Source organism: Cheilinus undulatus, unplaced genomic scaffold, assembly GCF_018320785.1.
Source record: "Cheilinus undulatus unplaced genomic scaffold, ASM1832078v1 Contig15, whole genome shotgun sequence".
NCBI lineage: Eukaryota > Metazoa > Chordata > Actinopteri > Labriformes > Labridae > Cheilinus > Cheilinus undulatus.
This window is the reverse complement of record NW_024571682.1, coordinates 8,267-29,202: the sequence shown is the minus strand read 5'-3', so window position 1 is coordinate 29,202 and position 20,936 is coordinate 8,267. Positions and strand designations below refer to the sequence as shown.

The window sequence follows — 20,936 nt, the reverse complement described above, 5'->3', positions numbered from 1 at the left end:
GATTTATTGAGATGCACCTGTACCTCAGCAGTGCCTGATTACCTGTAGCTATGACATGTTGCATTGTTGCAGTAATTCCTGCTAAAGGAGCGTCAGCCACCTAATGAGTGCATAAATTAACATGTTTTGTAATACTCTAATATTTTGGACAAAAGTGTATTTTGGTATTTTTCAGCTGTAACCCATAATTATGAAGAAAAAGCAAAGGTCTTCAAATATTTGGGATGAGATGGTAAATATGCAAGTTTTATTATTTTTTCTCCAAAAAAAAAATTTTATTCTATTTTTTAGAAGCTCATTGTATTTTTTCCACATTTTTTAAACTTTCTGCAGAAATGTTGAAATAGTTAAAATAGTTGAATAAAGAATAATGAAACGTCGACTTATCTAAATTTTCGTTTATATTTCTTTAAAGTAAATGTAAAGTCCTCTCTGTCCACTAGTTGATGTTCAGTACTGTTTCACCGAGATTTGTGAAGCTCCAACGAGGCAGCGATGACAAGCCAGGCACTCCCTCTCTTCTTCCGGCCCTTGCCTTTGAGCCCAGGAAACCCCTGTTGAAGCGGAAGAAATCTGTCCCTTTAGCCAATCAGCAGCGGAGTGACAGCGATGACAGCCAATCATAAGCGTCTACGGTATGATGGCCGCGTCCCTAAACTTCTGCCCCATCTGTAAGATTCAGAGCAGCCCGTTCTCTCCTCATTCAGGCACTTCTGTCTGTGTTCAGACTGTAGGTCAATCGCTCTGCATTATTTCCTCCAAACTTCACATTATCACTAAAAATCATCCACCATGAGGGAGATTGTGCACATCCAGGCCGGCCAGTGCGGGAACCAGATCGGTGCAAAGGTAAGAGGACGTGTTGGAGACAACTGTAGCAGTTTTTGTTAGTAGTTTGATTCATTTTAGTGAAGAATTTCATCCTTAACACCCCCTTAAATTATATATTGTAAGAGTGCATAATGAAAATTCAACTTTAATTTAATAGCCTAGATAATATGAAAACAATTGCTTTGCATTTTGCAGAACAAACTCCAAAAGACAATTTAATGTCTTTTATAAAAGAAAATAAATAAAGTGCACGTATGATTTTATAGCTGTCTTTAATGTGTTTACTTATCTGAAATGCCAAAATTCTTTGAGTTTTGGGCTGTTCTGTAGTTCAAATGAAATGTTGAGCATGTTCACTCATCAAAACATTGGAGAAATAAGTTGTTTTCTGGCCTTAGTAGCACAGATTTCCTTAATTCTAGTCCCAGATACATTATTCCAACAAAAATTAATAAATTTTAATTCTTTAAAATTTCTTCACAACTCAACAGATTAAATTGCTAAGAATAAATTGTTAATCCTCAAAATTTAAGTGCTTTAAAATTGTTATTTAACACTTTTTAACAGCTGTTGGAAAAAATAAAAGATAACGTGGTGGAATTTAGCTCTAACTGTCTAAGTTTAATTGTAGTATGACAAACATAAAAATATATGTTGGAAAATTGGACATGATTGGTCAAAAAGGTACCAGAAAGTAGTGTAAGTTCCCCCTCAGGTCATCAAAGTGTCAGTATTCTGGTATATTTGGAACCACATGTTTCAAAACAACACAGTCTCCACTATCTAATGATCAAATTTATCAACGAAAGTACTAAAACTTTCTCACTGAAATGTTGCCATCATAGTAGATATAGAATGAAGCAGTTGGCCTTCATTTTTGTGATACTTTAAAACAAGAAATTACCCACTATTGAGTGCCATGGGCTCATATTTATTGCACCATGGTAAAACAGGCATTTTTATTGGATGACTATGACTTTAAATGTTGGTATCATGACAATTCTAGTCTACTTAAATACACTAAAAGCCCTGTAATCACTCTATAGAAGCAAGTTTACCTAAAGTACTATTAAAGTACCATAATTGGTAAAAAAAAAAAGCGAAGATAAAATGTCAAAAATGTGATAAAACTGCTGTCTGTCTGTGTAATGTTGTTGTGATATTATGGGATAATGAAACAGTAATCCATGCTTTGTGTTTCTGCATTATGAAAACAGTGTCACTTCACAGATTTAAAACTGTTGACAAAACAGAGACTCGGCTCATTGATCCATGATTAATGAAGCAGACACGCAGGGCCAGCTGCCGTCTTGGTCTCCTGGTGAGCTGGACTCTTTGTCATTTAGTAGAGAGAAAGGAAGGAAAAAAAAGAGAGAGGAGGGTTAAAAGAAAGGAGAAATTTGCTGAGGCAGAGGAGAGGAACGCAGCCGGAGGGGCGAGAAGGGGGAACAGATAACAAGTGTGTCAGTGTCTGCTCTGGAAGCACAGAGAGCTTATTTAGAATAGCTGAGTTTCCAGTCAGTGAATCACATGCACAGACCCTGGACCCCGGGCCCTACCAGCAAGGACACATGAACATGAAGTGATTACCTGATAAAAAAGTGTTTTCTCTTTTACCAGCAGTTTAGCTGCAGCTCTTTAAATCTCCTGTGGTTTTAAACACATCAAACCTCAGAGATCATGTGCAGCCGCTAACTGATATGTGTATTCCAGAAAAGTCGTTAGGAGCCACACGGTTTCATGGTTGATTTAGAATTTATCACTTCTCAGTTAGATGGGATTATTCGGACAGAGTTATGTGTTTTTGACATGATAACTGAAGTGTTTTTGAAATGAGATTCCAACCTTTAAAGGAATATGAGCATTATGATACTGCAGCCTGCAATGAATACCATTATTATTTTGATGGTAATTTTATGATCTTTTAGTCTATAAAATGTCAGAAAATTGAAAATGTAGAATGAAAGAAAGGCTTTCAAAATCCCCAACTTCCAAGATACACAGAGGATGACAATGTCTAAAAGAGAACCAAAGCCCTAGTAACACTGGGAGTGTCAGAGAACAACTTTGGTGCTACTCTGGCTCTGCTGTGAGGTGTGTTTTCCTCTCAACCTTAATTCTCCACAGTCTCAAGCTAATCTGTCTCTTTACCCCCCTGCAACATTTAAGCATAAACACAGCAAAGCATCAATAGTTACGGTCCAATAGTACAGTGAATTTTTCTGAATTGCTGTTTGACTTTTTTACTTTAGGTATATCATGCAAAGTACGCTTCATGAAGTATATTTGGTTAATCCAACATTAACAAGACTTTTAATGCATGACATCCATTTGTACCAGAGTATTTTGCATCAGTGCTACTTCTAGGGATGCATGATACTGGACTTATGTATTAATACAACATGCTAATATAAGAATATCATTTTAGCTGACACTAATATCAGTACTGATATTAAAGTACAGTCCTTAGGACACACATTAAAGTTTAAGGAAGTTGTACTTAAACTTTCTGCTAGGCCGCTCTTTGGCAGATAAATACTTGTAAGCCCCCCAGCCCTTGTCATACACATGTTGATATTTTGATATGCAGAGAAAAACATGTCTCACTCAGGTATGAGGAGGTTATAGTTAAGGTTTGCTCTCCTCAGTAAACATGGTGAAGTCAAGCGTGAGATATGACTCAAATCACCCTATATCATCCATAAAGTTCAGCCTATATCAGCTGTGAATATATTGGCCTATTTTGGCTGTCAATTTAAGCAAAATTTGGTTGTAAATATCAGCATATGTCAGCTGTAAATATAAACCTATATCATCATCAAAATTAAGCCTTTAGCCTTTTATTGGCTGCCATTATAAGCCTATATTGGCTGTAGATATTGGCATATAATGGCTGTAAATATCAGCCTATATCAGCCATAAATATTGGCATAGATCAGCTTTAAAGTCAAGCCTATATCAACTGCAGTATGAGCTATAAGCTGTAAATAATTTGCTTGTATTGGCTGTAAATTCCATCCTATATCAGATTTAAGTATCAGCCTATGAGCTGTATATATTAGCCTATAGTGGCTGTTAATTTCCACCAATATCAGCTGTAAATTTCACCCTATATATGCATTAAATATTGGCCTATATTGTCTTTGAATATCAGCTGTAAATATAGGACTATATTGGCTATAAATATAAGCCCTTATCAGCATACATTTAAGCCTTTGTCTACTGTCATTCTCACCCTATATCATCTGTAAACATTGGTTTATACTAGCTGCATGTATCAGCCGTTGTCAGCTGTAAATATCAGCCAATATTTGCTGTGAATGTTGGCCTTTATCAGCAGTAAGTATCAGTCTATATCAGCTGCAACTTTCACTTAGTACCAGTAAGTTTGTGGAGTTTTGGGAAAGTCTCACAGACCTATGTGAGCCTTCTGTTATTCAGTCTTCTTCCTTAAACTCCAAGTGTATTCTAAGTTTTAGGTCTTGACTTCATTTTTAGGTCTTTAGTACATTAAACTACCTTGATATATCATTTGGCCTAGATGATTTATTTATGATATCGACATATCTGCAAAAATTCAATCTCTTTCCTTCTCTTTGTAAGGTTTTTTTTCAAATTCATTGATCCACAAATTAAATGATCATCATAACCCTGATCGATTAATCACAGGAGAAATCTGTGATGGCACCAATCAGACACTTTCAAACACATAACAGAGTGTGTGACTGAGATAGGAAGGATACTGTAAACTTTAATTCAACAGTCAGAATTCAGTCAGTCAGTCAGTCACATCAGAATCAGCTTTATAATTCAAACACAACCAGATTTTTTTTAAATTCACGAATAAAAGGACAAACTCCTACATACATTTTCTTCTCACACACTCATCCTGCACACACACATTTCCCTGGGGGGTTGTTGATGATACAAAATGAGGTGTGGCAGCAGCGTACTGTTAAACTTACTTCTGAATGGTCGTGATCAGTGAAGACGAGTGTATTTGTAGAGGACTTAGTGAGGCTGAGGTCATCCCCATTTAACAATGGATTAACTCTGCGTGAACTCACTCCCTTACACAATCTAGATCAACAAAACCTGTTCAGCTCTGTTCTGTTGCCTTTTAAACTCACAGATATGATACAGAGAGAGAGTAGCTTTTAACGGAGCATGTTTACTTCACATTTTGGTGACTTTTAACCTTCTGATCTATGTAATTTCTTGGATATATGTTTAGTGAACTGTGGTTAATTAAAGCTCCTAGCCTCAGCCATTACAAAGCTGTAGGTCGAGATATTTCTCCCAAATCTGCTTGACTAAATTTATCGCCTCGTTGCCATGGTGACCACAGGGAGTGAGTGCAAGGACAGCCAAAGATGGTGAGGTGACAGCTTAATAAAATGAGATTTTCCTACCCACCGTGTGCTCTCTCTCCCTCCCACACACAGACATGCCAGCCTCCCCCTGCCCTGCTTATCTCACCCTCTTCACACTCACACACACCCGTCCATGAAACAGATTAGGGTCAGTGGACTGAGCTGGTGAGACGCTCTGGGTGCTGCAGTCTTAACTGAGTTTGGCTTTTAAGACTGAATAGAAGCAGACTTGACTGAATCCACAGAGAAAGATCTGCTCTTAATGACACCCCCCACCCACCCAGTTAAGTTAAAGAGGTTGTGTTATAGCCAACGTTTCTGTCCAGGCTTATTCTATATCCCATATATCCCATCTGGATTTTTCTCAAAGTCCCAGTGAAAGTTCTCGTCCAGGTTTTTAAAGGAAGCAAACTAATGCTGCACAGTTTGGTGATGTGGGATTGCATTTATGCATGACAATATTGTGATTACACGTTTATAAAAAAAAACAAAAAACAAAACCTGAAGTTTTTAGAGTACTGCTTTCAAACTAACTTTATATTCTCCAAAAAGATGAAGTTTTTCCATTTTTGGAAATAAAAATACTTCTAGAAAGTGCAGTAGTGGCACTGTTGTAAACTTAAAGGCCTTTCTGTGAGCAGTTTTGTAAATCTCTCAAGCACTATTTACTAAAAACAAGAATTGCAGCCTTTTATGGCATTATGTAATTGCAGAGTCTGACATTGTGATCAGATTAAATGGCAGACCTAAAGCAAACATGGCCTGACTGTTTGGTTTAATCCTGTTTTATTTCAGGTCAGACTCAAAAACATTGGAAGATACTTGTGAGACAGGCTGTTGGAGGGTGAATCTGATTAGTAGCACCAACTACATGCAGGTGAGAGCTTCAGTATCAGCTGGTGTAAAAACACATAACTCAGAAAAACAGGGAGGGAGAAGAAAAATCTGGTAATAATGTCTGATAACTGGTGACAAGGCTTTCTGTGACTTTTCATTGATAAAGTAACAATGTGGATGGGCACACTGAACTAAACCATTCGGAGATTTGGAAATGTCAGACTGCACACACCTCAGGATGCTAGAAAATAAAACTGAAAAAACAGAGACAACTTTAATGAAAAAAAAAAAAAAATTGTAAAAAAAGGCAAAAATAGGCCAAAAGTGGCAGAATGGTATAAAGCAGTAAAATGGGTAAAAACTTGCAAAAAGCACTCGCAAACATGGGCAAAAGTGGCAAAAATGGATGAAAAGCAGTGATAATGGGATATGAATGTCAAAAAGAAGAGGAATACATGGATGTTAAGCGGCTAAACAGTGGAAAAATGGGTTAAATGTGGCAAGAAGTGGTGGAAAAAGTGTTGAAAAGTGGTTTTAAGGCAGCACAATTATATCATCAGACCCTAACCATGGTTTGACTTATCTGGACCTGAATGAAGTCACTGTTATCCGGGATGCTAGCACCAACCCTTCACATTAATATCATCAATAAATCACAGCTGGGGAGAGCCCGTTCTCGGGTTTTTCAGGGGCCCAGCAAATTCTGTGGGCAGGCCTGGATGGTGACTTCACTACCACAGAAAAACAGCAAAAGTTCAATTTTTCACTGGAATGCAGGACACCCCTGTACAGAAGAGATTATTTTCACACCAATACATGGCTGAGCTTTGTTGTGAGCATATTTTAGATATTGTTTCACATGAATTTGTAATTTTAATATGAAATATGTTATATTTAATTGGAAAACTGTTAGTATAGCACATTTCTCAAAGATCTTACTTTAGTTAAATGGATTAAATTTATCTAATATGCAAATTCTGTCACAGTAATATTGATGCTAATTGCTGATAGGCTGATTAATTTGCACTTTACTATTCCAGTGAACTCAGTACACACAGGTAATATTTTGTATTAAGTTCATTGTTGTAAGCTGCAATTAATAATAAAACACATAAAAGATACTTATAACATGCTTATAACAAAAATAAGTCAATTTAACTGTTAATAAAAACATGATTTACTGCTTGTGGATGTTTATTAGCATTAAAGGCAGTTTCAGTGTTGATAAAATTGGTGACCTTCGTATTGCTGTCACTTGTTGGTTGTAACTATTTTAGACATTTTGAATACAAGCCCTTAGCTGTCAGCTACAGAAATGTGTTGAATATGCCTTATTAACTTATGTCTAATTATCTATCTTATAAATGGTTTATTAATCATTAATTTAGCTTATTAAAATGAACTAAAAAAACAATATAAATAATACAGTTATTTGAAATAAATTTAGAAAATAGCCTGTTAAAATAATAAATAAGTAATAAACAAAGTACATTAAGTCCTTTTACTAGTAGTTTGATATCACAGAGATGTGACTGCTGAGTGTTAAAGCCTCTGTTTTTGTGTTTTTAGATGCTGCTGCTAAGATTCATCCCTGATTAGATATCTGTAGTCTGCAGTCACATGACACTCTTCCTCTGCAGTGACTCAGGCGTTTCTGTTCTACATCCTGTTTAGAAAATGTTTTGGTCTCCATGTTTCCTCTTGTTATTGGCTCCTTGGTGAGCTTTTTATCTAGAAGATCAGATTCAGATTGTTGTTGACTGTGGGTTACAGACTCTGGGATTGGAAACAGCCAACAGGTTGGAAAAAACAAACTAATAACTTTTTTATGTCGTAACTTTAAAAAGTAGGATTTATTTAGTACTTTGACGTGGAAGTAAAAACATACACTAGAAGAAGCATATAAATAAAAACCCCAACCATCATAAATAACCAGGACTGTCAGCATTAAGGCATTAATCATGTGTGATTAAGGTCCATAATTAGTGTATTAGTCATTTAAACATGCATTAATTGCATGCTTTGTTGTCACTTTTTACACACTTTAGTTAAAACACTGCAGCATTTCCCTGCCGCCACAGTGATATAAAATAAAACCAGCACTTCTTCTCAATGTCTCCTTTCACTTTAAAAACTCAGACGGCTCTGTGGACAAATCAGAAGTCATCTGATGCTTCTATTATCGAACATTTTCCATTTTAGAGTTCCTTATTTCCTTTCAATCCATAACAAATTCCCCTTTTCACTGTAAAGTATGTCATTATCCCTGATTACTTACAGTTCCTTATTTTTCTTTCAAAATAAAAACACTTCTGTATCCATACAGGTAATCATTTACACTTCATTTAAGACAGTACAAAATGAATCTATAAGTTTTAAATGCAAAATAGTAGAATTTCAGAATGTAAAAAAACATTAATTGTGATTACCTGCTGAAATTCTGAGATTAATCACAAAAAAAGTTTTATTGTCCTAAAAACTGAGGTAACCCAGGAACCCAACATGGCACTGAGATGTAAGAGGATGCAGTTGATGAAAACAAAAGAAAAAGCAGAAACAAATAAACAAAATAAAAACTAAATTAAAATAACTGAAAACAAATAAAACTGAAAAAAATAGTAAATAAAGTAAAATTAATTATAAAATAGGAAATAAAGGGAAATCAAGGTTTCAGCGAGTTGAAAAAGTGTCTGAGTTACCCTCGTTATGGTTGTAGTTACATAGATGCTCCTGCATCACATAAATGTGTTTTTATCTATGAAACTGATAACTGAATAGTAAACAAAGATTATATTTCACCAAAAGAGGACTGACTGTAGAAAGCCTTATCTAACCAGATCTAAGAGGGGGTTTGCAGGACGTGTTTCTTTTTAGGTGATCTTATGACTGCAGCAGGTAATCAGATGTTTGTTCGAGTACTGAAGAAGGACAGATCAGGGATTGTAAAGCGTTCTCCTCTTTGACCACAGCGCATCGGCCTGCAGTCATGGTCTGAACGAGCACACAGAGACTCTTCTGAGACTTGTTTCCAGGACAGAGAGTGAATACACAGCATTTAACTAAAACTAGAGCTGCTGATAGATGTTCCAGGTTCAAAGCTCAGAGAAAGAAGTTATCTTTAAAGGTCAGGACTTAAAATTTTACTCTCGAGATGTTTGGGTGTTCATGTCAGTCAGGCTGCTGTCTAAGAATAAATTAAATAAACAATAAATAAAAAATAATTAATAATAAATATTTTTTTTATTTAGTTTAAGTTGCCTAAATTTCTTTTAACATTTTAGTTATTTAGTTAGTTTCAGTTAAGCATAGCAACCTTGCCTTCACAGATGTGCTGGTTACCCATGCTATCGGCACCAATACACCCCCACACAATCACAGGTGCTGGCTGTTGAACTTTGTCATTAACAATCAGGGATGTCCTTTTCCACTTGACAGCCAATATTCCCTAAAACAAGAAGAGAAGTCAGCACTTCTGGATGTTGCTGAAACATCTTTAGCTTTGCATTGTAGAGTCTTAACTTGGATTTGTAGATGTAACAGCATACTGTATTACCTGACAGCAGTTTTCTGAAGTGCCTCTGGGCCCAGGTTGTAATGTTCATCAGAGGATGATACTGGTTTTTGATGTAGGGTCATCTGACAGTTTGAAGGTCATGGGCATCCTTTTCCTTATAAACAAAGATTTCTCCAGTTTCTCTGACTCTTTTAATGATATTCTGGACTGAAGATGGGGAAATTCATGAATTCCTTGGAGTTGATTAGAAACTGTTTGACTGTTCCCTGCAGTCTTTTACAATGCAGAGAACCTTCCACCTCTGTTGACTGTGAATGACTGAGCCTTTTTGGAATTCTCCTTCATACCCATCATGGTATTCTCACCTGCTCTCTAATCTGCTTTCAGTTGTTTAGGAGCATTTTAAATGTTCCTAGTCTTTTCTTGTACATGTCCTAACTTTTATGGAACATGTTGCAGGGAACATTTATGAGTGTGCATGCTCCCAAAAAGCAAAAAAGTTTATCTGAACATTAAGTGTCTTGTCTTTGTGCTGTATTCAATTGAATTTAGGTTGGAAAGTATTTTGCTAATCCCTTGTTCTGTTTTTAATTCACATTTTTACACATTGTCCCAGCTTTTATGGGATTGTGGTTTGTCCCTTATTATATTCACATGTTTCTTCACTGATGATGTCTTTTGTCCTTTGTTCAGTTCTGGGAGGTGATCAGCGACGAGCACGGCATTGACCCCACAGGAACCTACCATGGAGACAGCGACCTGCAGCTGGACAGGATCAGTGTGTATTACAACGAGGCCACCGGTGAGAACTTCCTGACTCACTCTGAGGTCTGAGTGTGATTAAAAATGAGCTGTGACATCCCCCCTGTGGCGTGTGGGCTAACTGCAGCGAGAAACAAAAGCGAAAGAGAAAACGTTGAGAAAACTCTGGGGAATTCCAGAGCGTTACAGCTTAGTCTGTAACCAGAGACAAAAACACGTGATCCCTCAGCCCTCCTTCCTCTGGAATTTATTTAGTTTTCCCAAAACAGATAGAAGGAGGAGCGTCCTCTTTCAAACTTAAATACTATTCAAACCTTGCTACAGATCTGCATTGGGGGTTAATGTTAGCCTCATGGACATGTGCTTTAGTATTGGAGGAAAGAGTATGCTTTTAAGCATGTTTAAAGTATATTTCATCAACTAGGTTGGACAGGATACCAGAATTTTAAACTTGGATGTGGTACTAGGAAAGATCAAGCACCATCTATACTTGTTTTTATACCACAGCAACAAAAACAGAATAATCATGACTCATTTATTTGATCGTTTCTTCTTTTTAAGTAACATTAAAATGCTGACAGACTCCTGCAGACTGTCTGAAATGTAGAAATCTTTTGTTCATCAAGTGTTTTGGCGCTTAAATGTTGTCAGTGAATCTGTGCAGATTGGATCGCTTTCTTTTTTAGTTAAAATTTTATCCCAAGATCTGTATTTTTTAAAGCTATAGTATGACCAATAACAAGAGATTGCATAGCTTTTAAACTTGTGGTATTAAAAATCATCAAACATTTGACAACCATCATATCAAAATGTTTTCTAACAGCTCATATTTTGACAGTTTTATGAATAAGCAGTAATAATGATGTAAGATTCACAAGATTGAAATCATAGCAAAATTACTTAGATTATCCTCTAATAAAAGATTTAAAAGAAAAAATGTTTCTTTATCAACCCAAAAGTCTTCAGCTGTAAAGTTACATAAGTATCAACAGTCTCAACAGCTTCTTCCAGCAATGCTGCAGTGTTTGTCTCCATCTAGTGGCCACATAAGGGTAACTACATCCACTCTTAAATGTCATACAGTTTTTCTACTAAGCTAAACCAAGGGCCTCATGGTTCTTCTCTTTATTATTACACAGTTACTTTCCCAAAGCAACTAAGGGAGAATTTCTCAACAATCTGGCGTCTAAGTGCTCATAAAAAATACTGTCGAATTTAGATTCAGGGGTATTAAAGACAGTCATGCAGCTGGGTGTTTTAGCCTGAGAGGAAAAGTTCTGCTTTGTAAAAATCAGATAGAGATTTGTGGGTGATTTGTTAGTTTCTCACATTCTTGATTGTTACCCACGCCGATGAAATCGGCAGGGGCTTATGTAAAGGGTTTGTATCTTTGTTTCTTTGTTTGTATGTGCAAGATAACTCAAGAACAGAAAGTCGGATCCTCACCAAACTTTCAGGGAATACTGGGATAGTGACAGGGAAGAATCAGTTAGATTTTGGTGATGATCTGCGAACCTGTTTGGTTTTTCTCAGACTTCGACATTTTGAACACCATAGTGATCAATGGGAGCGTAAGTTCCTCGGTGGCGCTGCTTAGGCGTGGGTCTGCCGACTCAGACGGCCATTCTAGTTTTACGTTGTTTTAATCTTGATGCATAAAGCAGGGGTTCCCAAAATTTTCAGCCTTTGACCCCCAATATAACAGAGTTAGAGACCAGGGACCCCCACCATCCCTGGACGTAGTTACAGCATAGGATGCTGCACATAGTATTGTGTACAAAATTACATTTTAGTTAGGTTTTGTACATTTTATTTATATCTAAGCAAAACTTGTACTCACTTTATCAAAACTTTTACAATAATGGGCAAAATTTGCAACTTTAAATCATATTTATTTTGTCTTTGTTACTTTGGAAATCATCCCCCGAACCCCCTGGGGATCCTGACCCCCACTTTGGGAACCACTGGTATAAAGGAACAGCTCCAAATACATGATTAATAAAACTTGAATGTTTATTTTGTGTGTTTTCAGGTGGGAAGTATGTGCCCAGGGCCATCCTTGTTGATCTGGAACCAGGCACCATGGACTCTGTCCGCTCTGGACCATTTGGACAAATCTTCAGACCTGATAACTTTGTCTTTGGTAAGAACCCGACGAGAGGAGATTCTTTGTTTTTATTTTATGTTTTTTTTTTTTTTCATCACTATAGGACAGAACCAGAACATTCACAGCAAAGAACAAATTACATTAAAACATTATTCCTCTTGATTCCTCAGCATGATTTTAGCTCCATAACAAAAATTTATCTACAATTTTTCAGCCTTTGTTCTTCTGTTTGTGGGTCCGATTTATACTATCTCACACGATGACTGCTAACAGGATTTTCAGCAAACTTCCGTCCTGTCTGGACAAGATACGTTTTCTCTAATGTAATGTTTTCTAATAAAAATTCCAAATATTTTTTTTCTTATAATTTATGTTTGACATAGATCAGAGGAGGGCAAGGACAATTGCAGTGCTGTCATTGGAGTGTGAAAATAGGATAGACACAGAACATATGAATACAATCTGAAACAGAGAAAGAGTTTTAAGAATGTTTGTGTTTGTATCAGTCTCATTTTACCCAATTTTCCTATATTTCCTTTTCCACGAGCTGCTTCATAAAACAGTTTCTCCATCCTGCGATAAAAATTTGTAATGTTTCTAAAGTTTAATGGATGGAAAATCCCTCTGAAGCCCTGTTTTGTAAACATTTTCTTAATTGCAACCATGTGAGAATTGTGTTACTGAGGCCTGGAGGAATTTTTCCAAGATTCAGGGGGTAAAGGAGAAATCAAATCTTATGCAAAGTTTCTGCAATGAGCTGTGCTACCTGCAACAAAAAATGAAGAAAAGAAACTTGAGAAAAACTAAGGTTTTAGGTTTCTGGTTTGAGGTAATAAAAAATGTTTGATTCTTCCTGTAGGAACCTTGCCAGAACAAATATTTTATGCCACTGAATTGATTTTTCCAGAAATAAAGCCCTGTCTCTTCTGGAATAAGTGTATTAGCTTCTTTTCCAATCTGTTGTACTCCTCTTCACTTAAGTGAAGCTTCTATAAAGTTCACCTGTAATACTGTCAGGACTTTCTAAACCAAAAGCATCAATAAATAGTTATATGATTCATAAATGTTAACAGAGAAGTGGCAGGTCTGTAAAGGGAAGGGGTCTCTTACTGTGGCCACAGGAATCCAGAGTTCAGGTTCAGATGCTCCATACGATCTAATAAATAGCATGACATCAGTACCTGTCTTGATAACATGGCAACCAGAAATAAAAATAAAAACCCAAGGCTCCCAATATTTAGTGATTTCTTGTTTTAAATGAAGAAAATTTTATGTAAAAGTCCGCCCTGTGTCTAAATTTTACAGATACCAAAGTAGCAAAGTATCATATTTCTGCTTTTTAAACAGTGCTTTTTCCTATCAAGGGTGATTTTGAGTATAAACAATGACTGAAAATCTACAGTTTTTCTAATTTTCAGTACTTTTCAATACTATCAGTACTGAAAATGAAAGATTGTAAAATTTCAAAACTGGTGATTTGAAAAGTAGTATTGAAGTACCAACCCTTAGACTGGGGGAACTGTTGTTAGTGGTAATATTTTAGTCTATTTGCTGTTTAGAAAAAACAATACTAGCTTCGTTTCTCCTTCTTTGAATGCACAGGTCAGAGCGGAGCTGGAAACAACTGGGCCAAGGGTCACTACACGGAGGGGGCAGAGCTAGTGGATTCTGTCCTGGATGTGGTGAGGAAGGAGGCTGAGAGCTGTGAGTGCCTGCAGGGTTTCCAGCTCACACACTCCCTGGGAGGAGGAACAGGCTCTGGCATGGGTACCCTGCTCATCAGCAAGATCAGGGAGGAGTACCCGGACCGCATCATGAACACCTTCAGCGTGGTGCCGTCTCCAAAGGTAACACTTTAAATACTCGTTTATTTCAAAAAATCACAAAACTGTAAAACTGCATGCTGCAAAATAAGGAAAATAAACAATGTAACACTGTAACTGTACAATGTAAGTCTGTACACATAATAATAATAATAATAATAATAATAATAATAATACCTTTATTTATATAACACCTTTAAAAACAGATGTTTACAAAGTGCTTTAACAGACATAGCAATAGACTATGATATGACAAACAGCTCAGTGAAACACTATAGTGGCAAGAAACAGGAAGAGGTGCAGTACGCTTCCTGTGTCAGTGCCACCCAGGCCTCAGTAGATGTGCCAAATGAAGCCAGAGAGTGTTGTGGGTAAAGCATTGGGTGAGATTAAAACAAACCAAAGGGGAAGACACACTTTGCAGTAGAGCCACAGTAGCACACCTTTGAGTGAGTTGATTTTTGCAGATACTTTGTGAAATAAAATGCTGATACCAATAATCAGCTAAATGCCAAGTAACAGCATCAATAATTGGCCAGGCTAAAAAATTGGTCCACCCCTACAAAATACTCGACAAAACAAGAATGAGAGGACAGATACAATTAAAAACAAAATAAAAAATCATGAAAGAAATTACTGGTGATTTTAAAACATTCTAAACAAAACCTATATAATATAAACAAACAATAGGATTTAAAACAGGATTAAACCTGCTGATCAGCTCAGTTAGTAGAGCAGGCCTAAATATTCAGAGGCTACAGTCCTCAATGATCTGGTGGCAGGATCAAATCCTGATCCTATCCTACTAAAGGTAAAACTTTATTTATATAACAATAATACATGACAAAAGCAGCACAAATATGCTTTACAAATGGATCAGTTTCAAACTATTCTCATTATTATATTGTTCTCAGAGACTCATCAATAATCCATCTTAAACAGTGCTGAACAACATTTAGCAGAATAACAGTGACACATCTGGTTCATCCAGAGTACAAGACTACTACACTCAGGTGGAAACTTACAGGTTTATAAATCTACTCCAGTACAATTAAAAAGTGTTTTATTTAAAATTTGATTAAAATTTGGAGTACTTGGTTGCTACTTTTGATACCTTCAAGGGTTTTTTGGTAAAAATATGATCTTTCCTTAATCTATAATAACAAGAGAATAAGAATCTACAACCAGGCTGTAGAAGTCCTTGGTTCTGAATTTCTGGGTTGGGACCCTAAAGTTTATTGCAAATTCAGTAGGTTACTGATGTGTGCCTGGAAAAAATTAGGGGCAAAAAAATCACTAATGTGCTTTAATTTTAAAGGATATGCCTTCAAATATTTGTCCTTTGATATTTTTTGTTTCACCTCAAGTGCAGACTTCCATATTTACATCAAAAACATTTGGTTGTGATTAAAAAATGTAGAAAATTTGGGTTGTGATTAGGGTTGGGAAATTAATCAGAAATTGATTGAACTGCAATATGGCCTGATGCAATTTTCAAAAGCAAGAAGGTGCAGTAGTTCTTTAACCTGAAATTTGTGTAAAAAAAGTTTTGATTTTTTTTTCTTTGCAGCAGCAGCAGTGATGTTGTACATTAACTATCATGCAATCATTCAAGTGCCATTTTTTCTAGTCTACAGAAAATCCTACTTTCTTCATTTTGTGCTTTTTCTTATTAAATTTGAAAAAACAATCACTTCCTTCATTACAACAATTCATATCCAATTTGCAATACAAGTCAAAATCATTAGTTAGATTTTTTAAGGTGTGCAGCCCTTGTTTAATATAATATTGTGTTGGTTGTACTGTAGAATGATTTATTACTTGTGTTTGTTGGAAAATACATAAGATGAGGAACTTAAGGAATAGTTGCATATCAAATCCAATTGCAATATTTGGGGAAAAATCTCCATGTCATTAAGGTGGTTGGTCCTTAAGCTGGAGCAGCTGAGAAAGTGAAATGCAGAAGCTGTTTTAGGATGTAATGTGGAGTCGTTCTTGCCATGTGCTCATGTGTGGTCACCAGTTTCATGTCACTGACAGAAAGCTTGGTCCTGCTTGTTTGGCTTAAAGTTTTCATTTTTTAAGCTCAGTGAAAGTAGATTTTTAATGCCCTATTCTTAAAGGATTACCTAGGGCTGTAGAAATGATAATGCACAATTTTTATTTCTAAAATTCATACAAAAAATGCAATGTTGTGCACAATTCCTTCTGTGGGTGACATTTTCTTCATGTGTCTGACACATACTGTTAACCTCATGTTAAACATGAACCTCTCCTGTTACTTTAAATGTGTGCGCTGTGTACGCTGAAATATGGTGGGTAATTTGCCCCAGAATTTTTACACTGCAAATTATACACATGGTCTATTCACATGGGATTAAAAACACAGACGTCCTTTGAGATAATAACAAATTACCAGAGGTCCCTAGGTATAACTAGTCCCATTCAATTAGGGCATAAGATGTTGTTTACAACAGTACTTCCACAAAAATGTACTTAAGTAAAAGTAAAATTACTGATCTAAAAAACTTCCCAAAAATATACAGGTACACAAAAAGGCAACTGGATTTTAGTAAAGTGAGTAAATGTTGTTAGTTATATTCCAACCCTGGTTGTACCCCCATATTAGCAGGTTAATGTCAGTAAATCACACTTGGTAAATGTGATTAAAACAATTTCATAAATGGAATTGAGCTTGCTTGGCACTTTTATTCACTCCACATTCAGTGATGGTGAAGGCTGCTATGTAGAGTGGCCATCAGTTGAACTACTCCCATTCTTTCTTATACACATTTACACACTGATGCAGCAGTGTGAGCAGTTTTGGGTGATTTCCTAAGGACACATCAACATGTGAGAGCAGGAGACTAACATCAGAGACAGACTCTACTCATCCATAGTCTCCCTGATGATGAGTGATAGACTGGCAGTATTTTAGAGTATATTGATTTTTCTCTCAGTCAGCTGCTCATACTCCTCGTCTCTTTGTGTCTTCAGGTGTCGGACACTGTGGTGGAGCCGTACAACGCCACGCTGTCAGTCCACCAGCTGGTAGAAAACACAGACGAGACGTACTGCATCGACAACGAAGCCCTTTATGACATTTGTTTCCGCACTCTCAAACTCACAACACCCACCTACGGGGACCTCAACCACCTGGTGTCAGCCACCATGAGCGGCGTGACCACCTGCCTGCGTTTCCCCGGCCAGCTCAACGCCGATCTGAGGAAACTGGCCGTCAACATGGTCCCCTTCCCTCGTCTCCACTTCTTCATGCCCGGCTTCGCCCCTTTGACCAGCAGGGGGAGCCAGCAGTACCGCGCCCTTACGGTCCCTGAGCTCACCCAGCAGGTGTTTGACGCCAAAAACATGATGGCAGCGTGCGACCCTCGTCACGGGCGCTACCTGACCGTGGCCGCCGTGTTCCGTGGCCGCATGTCGATGAAGGAAGTGGATGAGCAGATGCTGAACGTGCAGAACAAGAACAGCAGCTACTTCGTGGAGTGGATCCCTAACAATGTGAAGACGGCCGTGTGCGACATCCCGCCACGTGGCCTCAAGATGGCCGTCACCTTCATCGGAAACAGCACGGCCATCCAGGAGCTGTTCAAACGCATCTCTGAGCAGTTCACCGCCATGTTCCGCCGCAAGGCCTTCCTCCACTGGTACACCGGCGAGGGCATGGACGAGATGGAGTTCACGGAGGCCGAGAGCAACATGAACGACCTGGTGTCCGAGTACCAGCAATACCAGGACGCCACGGCCGAGGAGGAGGGAGAGTTTGAGGAGGAAGTGGAAGAGGATGCCTAAGGAAGTCACAAGTTCTGCAATACAGGCTGCAGAAGTTATTAACCAAAAAGAATTAAAAAACTCAAAAAAAGAGAAAATCTCGTAAAATGAAGGAGGACAGGAAGTTGAAGAAAGAAATTGTGAAGAAGAAATGAAAGTGAAAGTTGAATGTGAGCGGAGAAAGAAAAGTAGAAAGTGAAACAGAATAAGAAAACCAAATTAAAGTGCCATGGTTTTATGTTAATTTTGATACCAAACAGCAAAGCAAACCGCTGAAACTGTAGAAAATTCTCAAACCAGACACACAAATTTACCTTTATTTTCATCACCTAATATTTTCATGTTTTTACAGTAAAGTAATGAGCAATCTTTTAAGATTTTTTGCCAAATCTAATCAACATGACATCAACTTTTGCATTAGAAACAATACATCCATCTGAATATATGCAGTGAGAAATCAGAGGTATGTACTTTCACAATTTATTCCAGTATTATTAAAGCACTTCAACAAGGATCAAATCAGTGTAAGATAACCAGTAATTCTACTGTGACCTAGCATTAGTACAGAAACTAACAGTGTTACATCAGAGGTAAGTTTTAGAAGTGTAAAATCAAGCCATTATAGTTGTTAATCATTTTTATCAGTGTTTATTTCTCTTGTTTTTTTTTTCTGTTGGTGATAAATGTGAATTTTGATAGTGTTTAGGTTGGAGATCTGTCAGTACTTGATCCCTACTGAGGTTTAAATATAGAGATCATGAACAATATCCCAGTAAAAGACATCACTTTTACTGGAAAAAGCTTTTTTTTAACATTCTAGTATACACTAAAAAACACTACCAAGCTAAAAGCACCAATCAAGCACAACTTCGTATAACTCATCCTCAATCTGCCATCATTTACTTCAATAAAAGTTAATTAAATGAAGCTTTATTTGTCTTGCTTGAAACTGCTGAACAAATATCCGTCTCATTAAGTCTGTGAGAAACCTTTGTAAAATAATTTCACGTTTAATAGCAGTGGTAGGATAACTCAGACGCCAGCCAACGTCATGAGGAGGGTCTCACTGCAGAGCAAAGGTCAGATCAGGGAGCATGTTAGCGCTGGCTTCATCTGTTTTTAATCCTGACTGTTTGATAGGAGATATTTCAGATTTACCAGTCTGACATGCTTAAACATCTTTAAACTTAAGTATTAATATTATGATGAATGGGACCAGAACTAACAAAGCACATATGATCCAGGTAAAATAGCAAACTCACCTGTTAGATCTGAGAAGCTTGAAAAGTACTAAAATTTATTTGATCCCTAGAGCAGGGGTGTCAAACTCAATCACAGCAGGGATCAGATTCTGGATTCAGGTCTAACCTGAGGGACTACCAGGGTCAACCTTTTAACCAAAAATAAAAACTTAGCATAAATAGTAAATGATTTTGAAATTTAAAAAAAAAATCAAAATATGAGTTTAAAGGCTCAAAATCTGAGAAAAGTAAATTTATTAGTCCATAAAGGTCAAAACGTGACCTTTATGGACTAATAATTTAAAATTTGGAGTGTCTTAAAGGTCAAACTGTGGGATTATGAAGTCAAAGTTAGGAGTTGAAAATTTGAGATTAAATTAAATTAAAAAAAACATCAAAATGACAAAATTTTAAAATAATCAATCTAAAAGTTCAAAATATTATATAATAAGCCAAAATTATGAGTTAAAATGCTCAAAGTATGAAATAAAAGTCAAAATCCAAAGTTTTAGTCCTTAATGTTGGATGCAAAACTAAAAATTTGAAATTAAAACACAAATAAAGTTCTTTTTCCATATTCTTGACTTTTTATCCGATTATTTTTACTCCTTACTTTTTCAGATTATGTGACTTAACAAGGATATCTTAAATAATCAAGGATAAGTTTACGTTTTTATACTTGAGGAAATCTGCACACCTCGTAATAATGGACCAGTTTTAACAGAAATATAATGTAATCTTGTGGGCTGGATTTGGCCCCCGGGCCTTGAGTTTGACACCCCTGCCCTGGAGAGTTTTCAGTGTTTTCTGCATCTACACATTTCATGGGAGAAGCTAAACTCTACTTGTATTTATTTGACATTAAACTTTTATGAATGAATATTTAATCAATAAAGATGTTTTTTAGCCTGTGAAAAAGTGCACATGTTTACATTCTGGTGAATGTTTACACTCTGAGCCACTACATTTTGAATTTGAATTAAATTATGTAATTTTAAGCCGTGTTCTCTCTGTGTCTGTGTGTTTTTAAGAGCTTTAAATTTTGTACCTTTTTTTGGATTCCCATCAAACAAATAAACTCCAGTGACTGAAACATTTGTGCAAAATAAAAGGCATTTGTAGGAAAAAAATACTGGTATTTGTTGTTATTGATGAAGTTTAAATGTGATTAAAACTTTGTTCAAGCTCTCAGTCAGTATAGAAATTTTAATGCTAACAACACAAAAATGCAGATGTTATTGTCAAGACCAAAATGTATTCATTTAGACTATTTACTTACTGGCTTTGTCATTTTTAACTAGGAAAACTTTGTTTAGGTTGAAAATCTTATTTCTTCAAAGGAAAGCTTGGCGCAGTCGGAGTTTTCTGTCCCATCTTCAGTCTATATTATTTCAAATCTAATGAATTTTGAACCGTAGACCCAAAAAGCTTTATGGTGTAAAAATTAGACAAAATTACAACTCTGGTTCCAAAAAACTTGGGGCACTATGTCAAATGTAAAGAAAACAAAATATATTGTTTTATAAACAACCCATACTTTATTCATAATAGAACATAAACAAATGAGGTAAAAAGGAGACAGACATTTTACCATTTCATGAAAAACACTTATTTAGCCTCATAGCTGAATTGCTTCAGTCAATTTTGGGGGAAATTGTG

At 36.5% G+C, this 20,936-nt stretch overlaps 1 protein-coding gene across 1 annotated transcript; it reads left to right on the top strand.

The window, feature by feature from the left end:
* The first annotated feature begins 699 nt into the window (after positions 1 to 699).
* Positions 700 to 18,862, top strand: LOC121506627 (tubulin beta chain-like). Its single transcript, XM_041782444.1, has 5 exons — positions 700 to 849; positions 10,249 to 10,357; positions 12,350 to 12,460; positions 14,027 to 14,271; positions 17,245 to 18,862. Exons 1-5 carry the CDS (start codon positions 793 to 795, stop codon positions 18,055 to 18,057), a joined length of 1,335 nt encoding a protein of 444 aa, XP_041638378.1. The 5' UTR covers positions 700 to 792; the 3' UTR covers positions 18,058 to 18,862.
* Positions 18,863 to 20,936: the final 2,074 nt, after the last annotated feature.